The sequence below is a fragment of the Mastigoproctus giganteus genome, chromosome 14 (assembly GCF_048544385.1).
Source record: "Mastigoproctus giganteus isolate SK-2022 chromosome 14, ASM4854438v1, whole genome shotgun sequence".
NCBI classification, from domain to species: domain Eukaryota; kingdom Metazoa; phylum Arthropoda; class Arachnida; order Uropygi; family Thelyphonidae; genus Mastigoproctus; species Mastigoproctus giganteus.
The window spans coordinates 21241674-21260865 of NC_143588.1; the positions used below are offsets into that span (position 1 = coordinate 21241674).

The 19192-nt window shown below is 39.7% G+C and overlaps 1 protein-coding gene across 1 annotated transcript in view; it reads right to left on the reverse strand.

The window, feature by feature from the left end:
* Positions 1-19192, reverse strand: part of LOC150075004 (uncharacterized) — a 1344778-nt gene that overhangs the window by 1245136 nt on the left and 80450 nt on the right. Inside the window, exons 2-3 of the mRNA XM_090389033.1 lie at positions 2708-2825; positions 748-800 (exon numbers count right to left, since the gene is read on the reverse strand). Of these exons, the coding sequence (XP_090245159.1) occupies positions 748-800; positions 2708-2825 (171 nt within the window). The remainder of the gene's footprint in view (positions 1-747; positions 801-2707; positions 2826-19192) is intronic.

A 19192-nucleotide genomic window follows, 5' to 3' on the forward strand; every position in this document is an offset into this window, starting at 1 on the left:
GCGCCTGAACTGTAACGTACTGCGGACATTACTTAACTTGTATAAGCAAATGACTACAATAATTACAAATAAACTACTCTAAAATTTCCTGAAACGAAATTTCAATGATCTTATTAATCATAGTGAACAGTGATCAATCTCTTTTTCAAAAGATTTCCATTATAATTCTACTAATGTGTGTTAAAGTTTTAATGTTTGCCACGTATCAGCCTTGTGTTACCGCATATTTCGTTGTATAAGTCGATTTTTGCACTGAAAATCGTCTAAAATTTTAACGTCGACTTATCAGACGAGTATAAAGTCCCAAACTTGAAATTAAAGGCATGTGCTTTCGATAAGAGAGACGAATTAATAAAAAAATACAGCATCTGATGATGAACAGTCAAATGCTAATATATAGTCGCTAATACTTTGGAAATAAGAGTAATAATATAAAAATTTGCCATTGTTACCAGGCTCAGCATAAATAACTTTGATCTTTATTGGAACCACGATATTCGACCATGGGTGCATACAATAAGCGAGTATTCCACGTACCGCGAGGCACTCTTCGAACATTGCATAATATGACGCTATGACCAAACGTTTACGCTGTAACAGGAGATCAATATCAAATGTTAGCCAAGTTCCTATTGTTGCAAACAGTTGACACAATGCCAAGCGTCTTTCACATATATATTGAGATTATGGCAATAACTGCAAAATTTATAATAAAGGCCTATGTTTTCTAGGTTCAAAAAAACTTACCATTGGAGAAGGCACCTTGGTTTTCCTGACGATATCAGGGACTTTAGTACCAACTAAAGAAAATATAAAAAAAAAACACTGTTTTATATACAAATGAAAAATCTATAGGACAGCTATCATCAGTTATTTGTATATATTTTAAATTTCACAATTTTATCAAGTGCGGTCCAGCTTTTGTTTTTATTTATTTATTATTATTTTTTTTTTGAAGGGTGTATCAGCAACTACAGTTATGCAAATATGCGAATTTTAGGTAGTAAAAGAAAATCTAGATATTAATTTATAATACATATTAATAATTACAGGAACGGTACATGAAGCAGTTTATGTAGATAAAGCCACTGTACGTGACGTCAATAAAACAGCACTTGATGTCACAAGAAATCGCAGTCCAAGGAAATTTGGAGAAGTCTCAACAAAACTTAGTAGCTAGTTTTCTTCAGCTGGATTCGTATCTAATTCTCTCATCCCCGGCCCACTCACTGAAGAGTATTGCTTGCTTACCTACCGCGGCACGGAATATCCACCGATTGCTGAACAGCAAATGAGATAAGTTCTGATGCAAGTGTCGAGTAAAAATTGTAAGACAATAAAAACATTTGAATTTCTACAGCTGTTCCCAGCTCACTGCTTGATCAACTGCGCACATGTTTTTGCTCTTTGCAGGGCCAGATGCATAAACTGGATTGTAATATAATCCTTGATAAATAAAGAAATAAAATAAAACTTCTATCCCTATAACGCAGTATGTCTAGCTGTCACTTCCTTTACCATCTGGCGATAATTTTTATTTATTGTACAGTATTTTACTTTTTTTGAGCTTGGCTTTCAATTTTTCCGCTTTTTTTTTTTTTTTTTGACTGTAATGGTAAAAAAAAAATGGAATAAAGGCTTCTTATTTCTTTTGTTATTGTGCAATATAATGACATAGGCGGCAAGTATTTTGCAAAATCCTTGTTTGTTTTATGTTAACTGAACAAAAACCAAATTTGTTTTATGTTTTATATTCACGTAAAACACAAATTTGTTCTAAGCGAACAGAACGAAATTCTTTCTTAATATAATAAGAAGCAATTTAAGAAATAAAACGCCTGAATGCAAAGAAGAAGAAAATGTGCCTTCCGCTAGATGAAATGGTCCAAATAATAATTATTTTTCAGCCTCTGAAAGATAGAGCCTCGATGCGGTGGCTTCGAGCTTTGTGGTTAGTAGACCACTTTCACTTTGAATGCGAATATGAATTTTAATGGAAAAAAATCTTCAGACTGTGCAAGGACATCATCTCCCTTTATGCCTACAATTACTCCCCATGCAAGGATTTAGGACAAAAGCTGGCTTTTTCCTTCGTCCTCCTTCCATATAATTGCAATTTCAACACCTTCTGAATTACACCTCTCCCGGAGGCAGCCGTCCCTGAAGAAAACCCCAGATAAGAGTATTCATCTGCCTTAAAATAAAATATATAATATTCTTAAAATTTAATGTTCCTTTAAAATACCCAAAATTAGCCTATACTACCCTTTTCAAAAAATCCACAAAGTTTATTTTAAATCCATAATGAGATCGGAGATCCCATTATGGATTTAAAAAAAAAAAAATTAGCGGGTCTTGACTACTCAAGTTGTCTGACCAACTGTGTATTACATGCAAATAATAGCAGACACCGTTCAATCATAATGCTGTGTCTACTTGTATATATATACACATAAAAATTTGTAAAAGGTAATCATGTGATTATTTTTAAACTTCACAAATAACTAAATTTTATATATTTAATGGCTTCAGTGGAATTGCTTAATTCCTGTCGTCTGCCCTGTTTTATATATACTGCATACATAAACGTAGTTAAAACCTTTTAAAGGACGTTTTTTTCGTGAATTATAAAATTATATCAGGTCATACTGTCCTGTCCTACAGTTTCATGCTATCCATTAGGTAACAACAATTGCATTTCACTTACTGACTGCTTCAATTACATCAGCTAATATTATCCCATCGGTGATATCTGCCTGGAGATCTTGAATGTACCTCTTAAAGCGACCTCTCTCCAAATAATGATTAGCCCAATCAGTATAGATCTGCAATTAAAAGAAAGCTATTTTTTAATCTGAAAAAACTTAAGTCTGAATTCAACATCCTAATTAATGATGAATCAATTAATAATCAAATAATATTCATTAATAAGTAATGGCAATTAATAATTTTAAAATTAATAATTAATAATTGATTATTAATTAATTAAATAATAATCTTATTCCATAATAGTTAATCTCAGTGTGCCTTCATACAATTACACAACAAAGTAAAACCGTCTCCCAAATTCAAATTTTGGATGACATAAGAGATTTTCTTTTGGAAACTAATGCTAGGCATAACACTTGTTTAAGATTATTAATCGGATATGCAAGTTGATCTAAGATCTGACAGTGTGGATACAGAATATATACATACATACAGAGTTGGCATTAACAACGCCTACGAAATGCCCCGTGGGGCCACCTTTTGCCCATAATACAGCCCGTATATGTTTCAGCATGGACTCCATAAGATGTTGCAGGGTGTCCTGTGGTAATATTATTATTTTATTATTATCTTTATTTTCTCCTAAGAGATACCCGCTTACAACTATTAACCAGGGGGTGCACATTCATATATACAAATATAAGTTATATACATAATTATCCATTTATAATTTATACAAATCATCGTCTTTATAAATTATACATTGTCTAATTAATTATATTATACATATCATTGCCTTATATTTACATGACAGGCAGATAGAAAGAGAACGTAAGCATAATTTGCAATTTTACAAGGAATTAGAGAATGTTCACATCTACAGCACTATTTACAGCGAGATAACAGAAAAACAAGACGTCCAATATCAACATAACGGAGCACCAGTGCGGAGCAAAAACAGTCCCGACCAGTTAATCTTCATTTCCTGCATTCTCTTTTGTTTTCACTCAACATTTATAGGGGGAGTAATGCATTCTGAAACATTTCAGTCCTGTACCTCTTCTCTGTGCAAAGCCTTTCTGGGTCTGCTTAAAGATCGTTGAACATCTTAATGGTGTTTAAACGAAAAAATCGCCGAAGGCTTCCCAACTGCGTGAGCGCGCTACTGATTGGAGGGAATGGTGTTCTATTCGCCCACCTTTGCGTCATGCGAGGCCGAGTCAGCAGGTAGTCAGTTTTCGGCGAGTCTAGTCTGCCGGACAGCAGTTTTGCAAGCGTGAGAATGTTCTTGGTGACAATTACGTGAGACCAAGGCGTGACATCCAAGTTGGCATATAAAATGGCTTTTGAGATTGTAAATGGCTGCGTAGTGATCCTGTTTAACCATCTCAGCATCCAGTACTCTAAACCCAGGAGAAGGGTGTTAATTGCCATATACCGAGACTGATAGTATAGTAACATAAATCGCATAAGACAGAGACAACTCCTGGAAAAGAAAACTGTGGAAGAAAAGAAAATGAATGGAAAAGAAAGGAATAAAGAAAAGAAGGGAAAAAGAAGAAGAAAAGAGAATCAACGGAAAAAAAAAACAGGACAGGGATTGCCTCATGAGTGTCCCAATCTGAATCAAGTGGACAAGAATAGAGACAACAAACAACAAACTGCAGCCTAGCTCCCAAAGCCTCACGGCAGCCTGAAGAGGGCACCCTAGCCCCCTTCACCTTTAAACCCTAACCCCCCGGGGAGACGATTCTCTCGTCGCCCCCCCTCATTTCTACTCTGGTGGGGCATGGGCATGCCACACTAAACTTGGGGCTGTCTTCCCTATTGGCTCCATACTTCTGTCTTTCTCCCCCAAGTCTTCAACCTCCCCCCCCCTCTCTATCTTCACGCTAGCGAAGCTCCACACACCTAAATTTAAATAAATCCAAAATATCTTCACCCACGTTCTGGCCCAACTCAAGCGACGTCAACCCCACGATTGATGTTGGTATGTGTATGCACGTTGTGTGTACATATGTGCATGTGTGTATATATGTACTTGTATGTACGCATATATGCACCCAACTCAAGTGACGTCAACCCCACGATTGTCGTTGGCACAAGTATGCTGTACATATATGCATGTGCGTATATATGTGCTTGTATGCACGCATATATGCATGCAATATAAATTCAATAATTTTTTTTTTTTTTTTTAGATCCTAGCCACTGAAATCTCAGGAAACTAGGTGGCAGGACCTGCCAGAGTAACTTAAGCCTACTAGGTTCCTGGTCGGCCTCCACGGGGCAAAGGTGGGGCAACGTTGGGCCTCAGCAGGGGTCCAGTGGCTAAACGACCAGATGAACAACGGTACACGACACTACACATATACAATATCCATACACTTTTAAATCTCTGGCATTTCCAGTGAACTGGTACACCCACAATGAAAACTACGCAGAGATGGGGGGAACCCCTGGTGCCGTCTGACACTAAATACACCTTACACCTATACTCTAAACCCAGAAAAGTCTTGATGGTAGCATCTGGGGCAGAAGACCAAATCTGGGATGCGTAGAGAGGGATGGGGCTGACGCATCTTAAAATATATTGTTTAACAAGGTCAGGGTTCCTGATACCTACCAGTTCCTGTCTGGAGGTCCATAGCGCTGCGTAAGTTTTCTTCTTTACATATCCGAAATGGGGTGTGAAGTTTAGGTTTTCGTCCCAGTTCAGACCAAGATCAATATGTGTCTTGACTTTTTTCACCACGCTGCCATTTACGCGTATTGATATGTGGTTCTTTATTACCATGAAGATCGTTGAGCATCTTAATGGTGTTCAAAGGAAAAAATCGCCGAAGGCTTCCCAGCTGCGTGAGCGAGCTACTGATTAGAGGGGATGGTGTTCTATTCGCCCACCTTTGCGTCATGCGTAATACTACCCATGCATTGTACAATGTATCCAGTAACATCCGTACGTTGTCAAGTGAATAGTCGTAGAAACGAATGTTCTTTTCCAGTAGGTTCGAAACATGCTCAACAGGGTTGAGAACAATGAGATGGGTGGCCATGGGAGGACAGAGAGTTCACTCTCAACTCATTGTCATGTTTTTGAAACTGGTTAGCCACGTGCTGGGGCTTGTGACATAGCGCGTTGTCTTCCTGATAGACGCCGGAGTTGTCTAGATACGCTGTCCTTATGAACAGGAGTATTTCGTCACCGAAGATTGAAAGGTAGGTGTTCACACGGAGCCGTTAATTAACGATGACCAGAGGACCCAGGGCATGCCACGAAAACAGTCCCCATACCATAACTCCATCACCGCAAGCCTGCCGAATACCAACAGTGCATCCAGGTGCCATGGCCACATGCTGCTTTTTTCAAATGTGGATACGCCTATCAGCACGATAGAGTTGGAAACGGGATTCATCAAACCAAGCGACAGATTTCCATATGTCGGTGGTTCTATGTTGGTGTTGGTGTGCCCATGCAAGGTGAGGTTTCTTGTAACTTGCAGTGAACATATGTACCGGTGACGGCCGTCGACTGCCTTAGCCTATACGAGTTAATATCCGGCGCATACCTTCTGTTACAGAAACTAAATATTTAGTTTCTGTAACAGAAAATGTAACTGAAACTGGTGTTTTATCTCAATTCAAACATCCTATTTATTTACGGACACGGCTCGTTAAACTTTAAAAATGGTTAACTTAAGTCATCATCACACAGATCTCTGTTCATGTGGATCTCGTGAAGATTGGCAGCACATACTTTCATGACTGTATAATTTACACGAAGGGATTGATTGATTGATTGATTTAAGAATTCTTAGCGCAAGAGTTATTGCGGCTAAATGCGCCTGGAAGGTTTTATTCAGTAGTAACTAAGGTCTTAGAATACATTTAAGGAACAGTGCTTCGGACTTCCAACCTGGCCGTGAAGCATCGCGTGTAAATAACAAAACTGTATGTTCCACCTTCCTGAATTTTGCTTACCAAGTTTTTGAGAGACTACAATTATTTGGAAGAAATATAACTGCCTAACTTTTGTCTCATCATGGGCTTTAATCGTTAAATGAATAAAGCCCATGACGGGACTAATTTTTGCTTGTAATTTACAGACATTATTGTCTGTAAGCTGCGTGTGTTCTGTGGTCGATTTGCTGTTTGCTGACGAGAAACCCGAGTTTCCGGAATAGAAAAAACGGTGAACCCTCGCCTGAGACCGACTAACTCGGTCACGTTGTGAAAAAGGCCCATAATAATTCCTCGCGTCATTGACGGGATTCGAACTCAGGACCTGCACGTCTTGTCTCCCACAATCATTCCACATTCGATGTTGGAGAGAGCTAACTGTGCGAACTACATTTTTATATTAGCCTTCCTGACTTTGAGCCTTCACCAGCGTAACAACTAGGCTATTCTTACGCAAGGAGTATTGCTAGTGCAAAGCTAATTCAGTGTGAGTATACGATGACCGCTTCCAACGTATACAGTGAAAATTACCCAACCCACAGGTTGTGCTTGCAGAATGCCAGTTTGATCCGCAATAATCTCCAAAGATGTTCGCAAAGGAGGCAGTACCGCCATCCTCTTCAATTCTTAACACCTCTCCGTTTGCTATGCTGAATGTAGCACATAACAGTTCGATGCTGCATACTTGTTACCCTAAAATGTCATGGTTCCCTAGTGGACATTGCTTCCATCTATATGCCACCTGTTCCGAATCAACATGTGATAGATGGGCTGATCAAACGCCTCACAACCAACTCCACACATCATCCTACCATACCATATCCTTTATGAAGATTTCAATCTTCCACCCCCAGTTGATCACCTCCGTGGGTGACTGCTAAATACGATTAACGATTGTTAATCGTATTTAGTGAACTCCTCTCATCTGGTAGTCATGCCGGAATATGAACAAGAACATTTACCATCAGAACATTTTCCTAGCCACTACTACTACTGTCATTCTTCCAGCTTTTAAGGATAACGTTGAGATTACCTTGACCTCCAAGCAGCTCTCAAAGCCATCCGCATTCCGACGCTAGTTATACTCCTGAAACATTTTTTTTTTTTTTTTTGAATCCGTGATACTGTGGTTCATCAGTGCCCATATTCACAAAAGAACCACACGATCTCAAGAACCATCGGCTGGGGTGCTGGGAAAGCTACTTTCTGAAATTTTATTCACTGCTATGATGATGATGATATAAAGATACTACCCAAATTAATCCAGGCGACAGATATCAACGCTAGCAACAGTGCAAATCTTGGCGACCTCTAAAACCATCACGAATGCATCAGGCTCTCCATCAACCCAGATTATCTTCTCCCTGAAAAATAATCCAACACAAGCTGTACAACTATTGGAGGATTCCAGATACTAAATGTGCCTATGGACACCGACTTAGGAATAGTCTTCGACCCCAAGTTACATTGTAAAAACAATTAAATTCCGTCGAATGCGCTGTTCAGCAAAGTGTCGACTCCTCCATGTCCGCGAGCCTGTAATAGCTAGCAAATACATAACCACCTTCCTCTATGCTGGAATCGTGTGAGGAGCTGAAATCTGAACATCAGGTACCACACTAACGCGTGAAGCGCAAATTCCTTCAGTCGACGACTGAAGATATTTTTAAAGTCTCCTCCAATAGAGCCTGTCGTGAGCATCTCAGGCGGAGGCGAAAGGGTCTCCCCCCATGAGTTATTCCGGGTTACTCAGCCTGCAAAGCAGCCAGTGAATTCACATTTATATATATATATATATATGTATATTAATTTAATATTTATCGTGTAAAGAAATTTAAAAGCTTTTAATTTTCACAGAGTTTGTATCAACATCTAACCCATACCATACAATATCATAGCACTAGGATAATTGATATCAGCTGCTTCGGAGAAGTTGCCATTGTACGAATTTAGTACTAACAAGTAAGGTAAACACTGGTATTTTCACCTCATCATGTGGCTGTACTGTGTCTAGCCAAACAACCTTTTAAGAGAAACCATTAATGATTTAAATTGATATTATGCACTTCGAAATCACAACTGCAAATTTATAAGCCTCTGTTCGGGATTATGGAGTGGAATGGACGATTTTGTTGTGTAGGTGAGGTTCACGAATGCTGCGTTTGTGTGGAACTGGAAAATAAATGATAGTTCGTACAACCAAACTGGACTCCAGCAGGAAGGCGGCAAGTACCGAATTAGCTTCAGCATCGATTGGTTACCACGCAATGTCACTGTACCCTGTAGTTTGGGGGTGAATTTGCCGAGCAGGAAGAACGTACACAGTTTCTGTTTATACAGTCCTGTCCGTGCAGCTATTTTAAGTACTCAGCCTTAGGACTAAGCTCTAATGTAGAGCGTGGTAAGGGGAAACACCCAGAGGAGACAATTTTTTGCGTGGTCACTTGGTCTGCGTTGCAGCCATTAACGTAAATGTGTCGCCTGATGGAAAAGTAACATTTTACTGATTGCGCTGATTACATTTTAAGATTTTACTGATCACCCGTCTATTAAGGTCAATAGAAATTTAAAGGATGTCTTTAAAAATAAGCTTATAAATTCCATTCTAATATCGGACTTCACATTACGTTTTCTTCAATGGTATTCCTAAATAAATTCACAGAAAACAGCTTCCTTTGACTATTTGTAGGAAAAAATTTAGGTCACCATACTACCATTTTCAAATATTATAAAAGTTAGTGAAAAAAATTTTCTCGTCTAATGACAAATACAAAGAGTAACTGACTATTTGAAAACTGTTAGTTAAAAATATATGCATAAAGTTTGAGCTCATTTTAAATCTCATACGTATATAGCAAAAACAAAAATTGTAACCAAGTTAGAGCAGAGGTTAGAAAAAAAAAAGTTAGACTAGAGTACCTCCCACTTTGGGAAACTCTGTTGGAGTAAAACTTGCATATTGGTTAGGTTAAAATTTGTATATAGCTAACACAAGCTAAAAATAATTGAAAAATTAAAGTTTAACACAGATATAAAGGGAATTTCCTAAATTTTCCACATGGCAAAGCCAGCATGCAGCGGTTTCGGCGAGCGAATTTCCGACAGGTATGTCACTGGTATTTACTGTCCAATGTATATAACCAGCACGTGGAAGGCGTGTGTTCATTGACCCAAACTGTGGACCGTGAAAAGGGAAGCTCAGTTGTATTTAACACGCTTACAGACGTTGGGACAGTGATTAAGTTTCACGTGTTGTTAACAAAAACTTCAAGCGACTGTCACAATTTTTTGATATTTTTGGAACCCAATCCCAGTTATGAAACTGTTCGAAGGGATATGAATATAATTAACTCTAGTGGCAGAGAGCATTACGTGTGCTTAGCCATCCTGTTCCAAGTGGCACCACAGTTAGTGAATGGCATATATTCTGCAGAATTGTTTCTAAATTTGCGAATTACACTGCGCCAGAAGCTACCTGAACTATGCAGGGTTTTTCTAAATTATGCTTCCTTCCAGAATTAAAGTCCTTTCATTTGTTTTAAAAATGATGGACTAAACATGTACAATCAAGGCCTTGCAAAAGGGGTGTATTGGATGAGACACATCAATACACCCCTGTTTGTAAGACAGGATTTGGGGGCTCCTTTCATGCCACAGAACAAAAGGAGCCACAAAACCGTTTTATATAGTTATGATATAATTACAATAAAAGAAATGGGTCCTCCCAAAGCAACCAAACATATGGTCCCTTGGATACCATTGCACAGTACCAATTACAATAGGGATGCTCCAAGGTTGTTTGTTGTTTGTTATTTGGTTTTTAGGAGCATTAGCAACTAAGGCCATATTGCTCCGGGAATATGCGGTGGTCATTCCCTGACCTTTCCGCATCCTCCGCATTTGGTGATGACGGGCTTGAACCCCGGTCTAGCTCCAAGGCACAAAGAAGACTAAATATAATTAGCCCTATTTAATGCAGCAATCACAGAAGATGCTGGAATTGGCGGCTCGAACTTGCTAACACAACATGCATTGATGCGACACTGACTGGCACGCATGTTCAAAAATTCCAGGTGAATTTCTAATTTAATTAAAACATCCTGAATGTGGGGAACGAGGTCCTTCTCGCGTTCTACAGATTTTCTAGGTACCACGGCCATAAAAAGAAATGTAGTGTAATGGATTATAAGGTATAAGGTATGTTCGTGTCAGACGGCGCCTGGGATTTCTCCCATCTCCGCGTGTGTTCGCTGTATCGAGGACAGTACACTGTCAAGCCAGAGACTTGAAAGTGTGTGGGCCATGTCTGTGCAGTGTGATGTGTTGTGCCCATTGTTTGTCCGGCTTATTGGCCGCCAGGCCCCTAGTGGGGCCCGACGTTGCCCATACCTCGCCACGTGGAGGCTAGCCGGGTGTCCAGAATCATGACAAGTTAGTGTATCGTCTGACTTTTGTACGCAAGTATTTCAGGTGGGCCTGAAATGATAGATTCGGATCTAGAATCATGCCTAGGTACTTTAGCTGCTTTGAAAAATTTAATTGTTTTCTGGTCAATCTTGATTTGTGGAGGCCACCTGAGGTTGAGGCACCTCTTGAGCAGAATGGAGTTTGTCTTTGCAGGGGATGTTCTAAGTTGATTTTGCTTTGCCCATTCCTGAAGGGTGGACAGAGCCCGGTTTGCCAATGTCTTCAGTTGTGCCCTTGAGACCGCTGTATTGGATGAGACACAAGAGGTCGTCAGCAAAGGCCTGTGATTTTACCTCGTCAAGGTCTATGGCTAGGAAGGAGTCCATTACTATGTTCCACAGTAGTGGTCCAAGGACCGAACCCTGTGGAGAGCCGCGAAATGTATTCTTGGAGAGGGTCCCATAGGGAGCAACAATCCTGACGGATCTGTTTGTGAGGTAGCTCTTGATGACGCTGTAGAGGTTGCCTGGGATCCCAGCAACCCGATGCCTTGCGAAGACGCTCGGCCACCAAAGTGAGTCGAACGCCCCCAGCAAAGTCCACGGCAATCACGAGGAAATACTTCTTGGTGCATCTTCTTACTTGTTCTTGTAGGTGTGTGTTAAGGCATCCACGGCTGAGCGACCCCGCCTGAAGCCAAATTGGTTGGGTGAGGCCAGGCCAGCCCTGTCAAAATATTGCTGTATTCGTCCATAGAGAAGGCGTTCGAGTAGTTTACTTGCAACTGTGAGAAGTGCGATCGGTCTGTACGACTCTGGAAGGTGTGGTGGTTTGGTCGGATTTTTCAGGATTAGTTTGACGTTTGCTTTCTTCCACGAGGTCGGGAAGGTGCCACAGTGAAGACAGAGGTTGAAGTGGTTGAGCAACAGGTTCGGGGCGCACTCTACTGTCTTTTTGATGATTTCGGGCTCCAAAAGTTCCGGTCCAGGGCATTTATTTCCTCTAATGAGGGTGGCAGCACTGTTGAGCTCCTCCACTGTGAAGTGAGGGTTCTGTCGCTGCTGTTTGATAGCTTTCATTTTCTAAGCAGAGTTGGATCTGCTCTGTTGTCTCCGGTTGTATGGCCGGGTGGAAGACTGTGTCCAGGATATTGGAAATGGTCTGCTCCCAGGTTGTGGACATGCCTCCTTGGGTCAATATGGTGGCGGCAATAACTTCCCCTCGGGAGAGTTTATTCATAGTCAGTTTGTAGACGATTCCCCAGGGGTTCTCGTTTCCCATAGTGGAGATCAGGCGCTCCCAAGATTGCTGTTTACAGCTTCTGATTTGGGCTGTGTAAGTGTTCCTTGCTTCTTTGTAACGTTGTCTGAGTACTTCGACCTCCGCCGTCGGCCAGGAGCGCCTGGCCCGCTGAAAGGCCTTTCTTCTGGTCTGGGTTTCTTTCCGGAGTCGTTGCAGTTTTAGGTTCCCAGGGGTTGGATTTTTCTTTTTAATAGCGATGTCGCTTGTGTGCGTTATGATCTCTGTTATCTTGCTTTGGAGGTGATCTGGGTCTTCGAGTCGCTCAAGCTCCCTCTGTCTCTGTTGTATGCTGGTTTTTAAGGTACTTTGGAAGAGGTCCCAATTTGCTTTGGATATGGAGTATCTGTGAGTGGTTTGTCTAGCTGCATGTACCCTAGTCAGTGATCTGTTGAGTTGTATATGGCTCGATGATCGGACGTTGGCCAGGCCTCTTGGACGGACCAGTCGGTAGTATTATTAGCGATATTCCTGGAAGGCAAGGAGACATCTATGGTGGCCTCCCACAGTGTATTACTGAATGTGGGCAGATTGTTTGGTTGGTTTAACACTGTCAACGTTGAATTTGCAAGGAACTCTTCCAATATAGTTCCGTTTCTGGTGCCATGTCAGTCTGGCGTGTGACTATGCCACATTGGTGACCGGCAGTTCACGTCTGCACCGACTATAATTTTAGCGTTGGGAAGGGTGTCAGCAGCCAGTTGGAGGTATCTTGTGGCGAAGGTTATGTCTTCCCGGGCGACAGTAGAGGACAATAACATAAAATGCCCCCAGAGCTGTGGTGAGGTGGGCTGCATGTGCCTCTTTATTCATTGCTATCAGCTGAAAGAATCCAAATGGACTTGAGATATATGAGGACCTCCCTGTGAGGATTTCCTCACGCCGTTCTTCGTGAACCTCGGAGTAGAAAATCACTGACAAGCAACTTGAGTCAAATTACTGTTTGCTAGAACTTAAATGAATCACAGATTATTGTTTTCATATACTGTAACTTCGACGGATGTGTGCAAGACAACTCGTTGCATCCGTCAATTTTTCTCCATTGCTTCAAAGAAGAACAAGAATATTGCAAACGGGATATGTGGAGGGGGAAGACCACAAGTAGTAACAATGTGCGGCTCGTTAAGCTTTCAATAGATTCGTCATGTAACGAAAATTAAAAGAAACGCAAATTTAAAATCCATGGCATGGGCAACCTACAAAGTGATTAAATTGGCACATCGTTTTTTGAAGAGAAATTATAATCACAAAATATTTTTTGAGATTTAATATCAGTTTGTGTTTTTTATTAGACCTGCTCATTAGGGCATCGGCCCTTCTGTTATTTCCAGAGCCAGAATAACTACACCACCAATCCGGTACTGACTTCGCCCCTCACTCAATATGACATCAGATACGCTTCGCAGATTCTTTCCAATGAATTAGAGCCTACTTGAGGCATCTGAAACCCTGAAGTGATCCCCCAAATACTTTGAGAACAAAAATACCGAAGACCATAAGACAAGTTCCTAGCGGCTCGTTTCTTATCACGCAGTTATGAAGCCCCCCAACTCATTTATTATCTCTTGAAATGAATGTTTTGTGCTTCGGAGCATTCAACTGCAATAGGGTTATGTTCATGCGCGCAGTAGTGGACCATACTTCAAAGCATGGCGAAACCTGAACTTTAATAATAAATGAGCTTATGATGCCCGACTGTAACTCTATCTAGATTGTCAAGTGCTAGGAGTAAGTACAATGTAATGTGAACCTTCAAATAAGCTCTATACGAATCATAATACAGTATACTTACAGTCTAAGAACTGTTTCTTTTTTCAAGAAAACAAACGTTATTCATTTGAAAATGAATTTACATTAGAAGTTGAATTTACATTTGAAAATAAATTTACATTATTAAAATTAGATTTACAAGCAGTTGCAAAAATTACAAGTGGTAGATGACTTTCATCAACCGGTGAAATACCACCACTTTGCTTATTGGAGGCTTGAAGTGGTGAAACCCATGTTTAGTCTCTAGAGCAAAGTTTCCGGCATCCCCCTCCCCCCCATACTTCTCCTTCAACCCATGCACCGTACTAAGTACTATAGGTTTTGATACCTTTCGTGTTTGGGATTTTCAGAAAAAAAAAAAAAAAAAACAAGACTTTTATAGGCCTGAATTAGCCGAGTGGTTAACGCAATGGTAGAGTAGTACACCAATTTAAGTTGACTGTGGTCGAACCCCACATGCTACTAAATACGATAATGTACTTGTATTATTTTTCTTGTAGCTCCGCTGACCTTATGTGGCCGTCAGTAAATAAACAGAAAATTTATTTATTGATATTGATATATTTATAATGTGGTGGCTCACCTTAGTTTGTAAATAACATCTTTCTAACCAATGACTCTCCCGGATTGAATTCTATTGGGTTAACAAACAAATACTAACTATAAAATAGAAGTATCAAAGCGCTATACCAGTATTAAAATACAGTAGCAGTATTATAATCATTTATGACTACGGCTAATATTTTGAACATTCCAGTTTGACAACATTACATTGTAGAATTATATCAAAATACATTGATGTAATGCTGTTAAACTGGAATGTTAAAAAAAATTAACCATAGTCATAAATAATACCGCTACTGTATTTTATACCGGTAGAGCGCCTTAACATGCGTCCTGTCAAAATACTTGTCAACATTGATCATGCGTACAATATTCAAGAACCGTGTATTAAAAGACAAATGGAATAATTTGTCTTAATACGCACACAACTAACGTAACCGAGTGATCAGGAGTACAGTAGCACACGTTTTTGGAGCGGCTCGTGGTTCAAGCCCTCATGACTTTCCAAATATGATTAATGATTGCGTTCATGATTTATTGTAAACCCTCTGACCACAGTCATGCTGGAGTATAACCAAGAACTTCATAATTCAGCTTATAAGCTTACCGTGTTACAGTAGGTTTTTGTATACTTATGGCTTCCATTCCTGAAGCCATAAATATCAGTTTTGCTAAATGCAGAATACGAGGACTTCGCCATCATCCTGACATACTTCAATAAGGTTATATGAGACAGCGATGCAAATCGCAAAAAAACAACAGAACCACACTGAAAAATGAAACAGCACTATTAAAGATAAGCTTTAAACCGATAGAAAAGGTCTGATCACTGGCAATTTTTAACTACATTTTAATGGACTTCTAGAAGAAATAAATGAAAATATAAGGATCACTCACACATATACCACGTTTCGAACATGTGCCTGATTTGGTACAGTGATTATTTTATTATTCATATTATCTACTTTTAAGCGAAACATAATTTTCGTTTTGTAAGAGGATAAATATAATGTATTTTGATCCATCATTTACGTTATGCCACTATTTTAATTTCACGTGAGAGAATTTGGTTGCCCATTACAGTGACGTACGACGTCACGTATTTGTGACAAGAGCGAAATTTAGAGCAGGATTACCCCTATGGATACAGGCAGCGACGTGACATGCAGACGATCAAGGATAGACGCCGTCCTGGCGTTCCTCATTAATCACAAAACCCTATTTCTTGACACGAACTCACTTCTAGCGGACAGAGACACGTGCGGAAAACTACCCACAGCTTTACCGGTAGGGTGCAAACAGCAGTGGCACCGTAGTACGCTACATCTCGTGTTTATTACGGTAAATCAGTTCTGTCGTAGTTCCTCCTACAGCGCTAATGGGGAAACATGCCTGTAATTGCCAGCAGCGTAACCTGTGTTGGTGGTAGAGTTTAAAGAATTGCAATAGGCTCCTGTGGACAAGGGCATTGCCCTCCGAGGTAAATCTGACATTCCTTTATTTATTTACTTGTTCTTTTAAACCTTTTGCTAAAAGTGGATCAAGGCTCATTCTCATTGCACCACCGTTGCCTCTTACCGTACTGTGAATGAACGGCAGGAAAGACAAGGGAAAGCAGAAATTGCTGACGAGGCTCTGCGATTTCATCAGCTTAAATCTTTATTGGGAAAGCGCTAAATTGCAAGCCATTCACGCAGAGAAGGAAGATTAAAATAGGTGTAAAACAAAGTAGTGGTAATGTAATTCTGCTACCAAATTTGCTTTTGTGTACTGAGACGTGGGAGATTTCAAGATGAAACGACAGCATTGAGTTATTTTATGGCTGGCTTAATGCAATACGCTCAATAGTGGCGAAGAGAAAGGGTAAGGATGGGTCAGCTGCTCTGGGCCCGAAACCCATGCAGGCAGCTTGGACTGTAATTACATTATAGCTATAGATTGCAATAAAAGGTGGGGTGGGGGAAACTTGGAGAGGTTGTTTTCTTAGTAGTAGATCAAACAACCAGGCTGAATCTCAGTGCCACTGGGTACAATGCCCAGGTGATATAAATTAATTCTAAAGTGGCCTGTAGAAGGAAGAATTTCCAAAAGCAGACTCCACCATAAAAAAAAAAACAAAAAACCAGATGATTCTGACAGGGAGCCGGCAAACAGTAGATCGCGATCGACCAGTCGATTAGAAACGTATTAAATTAAAAGTTACATTCACCCCTAGACAGCATTCAAATACTAGGAGAGTAAACAAAACATTAACATGGCAATACTACTGGACCAAATTTAATGAAATTTTGCACGGAGCTTCATCTTAGCTCTATACTAGAGGAAAAACTTCCAAACCTCTAAAAATTGCAGTAGTTTTTCCAGGATAGTGAAAAATGTACATGTGATCAAGGAAATTTTGTCACGTAATAAATGGGATAATGCGGGCGCATAGCATATCGTTGGAAAGCTAAGGAATTAGAAACAGAAATATTAACGTTTAAGATACAAAAAAACTTTCGCAAATGCGTTAATTCGAAAAAGCATCTGGTTTCAAGATACCTGGTGTTTTCAGATTGAATGTAATTTTTTTCTCTACAATTAAACTTTGAGGCTGGGAATGCACATTTATGAAAACATTCTTCAACTTTGGACATGTCATTAGATCTTTCATTAAATACTACACGTAATGGAACAACTATAGATGGTGTATTTAATCGTGAATTAAAACCTCTTCAATATAAAAATTATATATCCTACTTTAGTCACCACAGACCAATACTTTCAATAACCGATGTGTAATTATTATTAATAAAATAAAAACATTGTTATATCCATGAATTTTATTAATATCTCAAAATTAAAACGTTTTTAACGCCTGCCGATGACTTTTAAATGTAAAACACGTTTTGGTCGATCGCGGTACAGAGAAATAAATATATAATATTCTGGAGAACACCAGAGCAAGACAAGACATCCCATTAATTATTTGCCAGATTTGGTTTTTAAGTTTACTTCAAATTTTTACATGAATGTGTTTTTTATAATCAAAAATAATATAATTCTACAACCAAGCACATAGGGCAATCTCGACATTTTGTTTATTTTAAAAGTGCTGCATATAATTGCCTGTTTTATGGCTTATGGCTGCTCTTTAGACTACTTTTAATGTAGTTCACAGTATTAATTTTGCCAAGGCAAATAAAGCCATTAGGTGTCAGTCTATCACGTCTGTAGATCGCGTGTATTTTATAACCATGGTTTTTCTGACGAGTTTCTGGAAGGCAAAAGCATGAAACTCTGGTCCAACTGACTCGACCAGGTCAAATTAGTCTGTGCACAAAACACCATAAAACGCCATTTGTCACCCAACATTTTTTCGGCAGGCAACCGGAATGGATCCTATGTCTTTTCCATGTTATGAGTAAGTAACAAGGCTATCTACTTGTAATAGTTCTGCTGTATGGTAAGCACCAAAGAAAACACACAGTGCAACCATGTGAGTATTCTTCGGTTTGGACGACACCAATTATTGATCAATCTTTTATAAAAGTCTTTTCAGACACTTTAAACACATTAACCAATGTTCTTTAGAAAGCTTATAGGAAAATAGATTTTTTTTGTTGTGCTTTCCCTTTTTCATTAAATTTGGAGTTTGTTATACATTTCTGCTGAAAGGTGTATAATTTTAAGTTTCTTAATTCAGGTATATTTTTAAGTCTCTTAAGTCTACGGAACGGCCTCCGTAGCCGAGTGGGCAGGAGCGGGAGTGCAGTAGTACACGCTCTTTGAGTAGACCGGGGTTCAAGCCCCTGACTGCTGAATACGGTCGATCTGCCAACCCGCACTGGACCAGCGTGGCAGATTATGGTCCATTTCACTCAGCATGAATTGTTGAGGAGGTTTCCACCCTGCAGTGGGTTGATAATGGCTGCACTTTACTTTTTTTTTTTTAAGTCTCTTTAAGAAGTTCCAGCGTGTTGGCAGAGAATAGTTGCTTTAGTCACTCTGTGTAAACGCAAGCTATGGGGATAGTTATAACTACCTTCAGGATGGTATCTGACTACAAAGTTATCAATCTGAGGGACATCTGAACTGCCAGTGAGTTGAACAAGGATGGCAATGGTACGTATGGTGATGAGTTAAATCCAGGCAGGTACGTATAAGGTTTATATATAATATGGTTTTTGATATTATAGAGTTCCCAGCAATCCTATTCATTCACCGGAGCACCCATTATTCCAGGCTGAGAAACTTCCTCAAACGGAGCAGAGGACCAAATTGTTGAGACATATACGGAAACGATACATTTTTTGAATGTACTGGGTTACTAGCTGTTGGTTACGAATGCCTGTTATCTCCTGTTTGGCAGCCCATATAGTAGCTACAGTTTTTATTTAGTCGTTTTGAAGGTGCTGGTGAAAGGCCATCGTCCCACGTCACTAATGGGGTCACTGTAAGAGCTTTTCTTAACTCGTGATCCATTAGTAAGTAAATCTGTTTG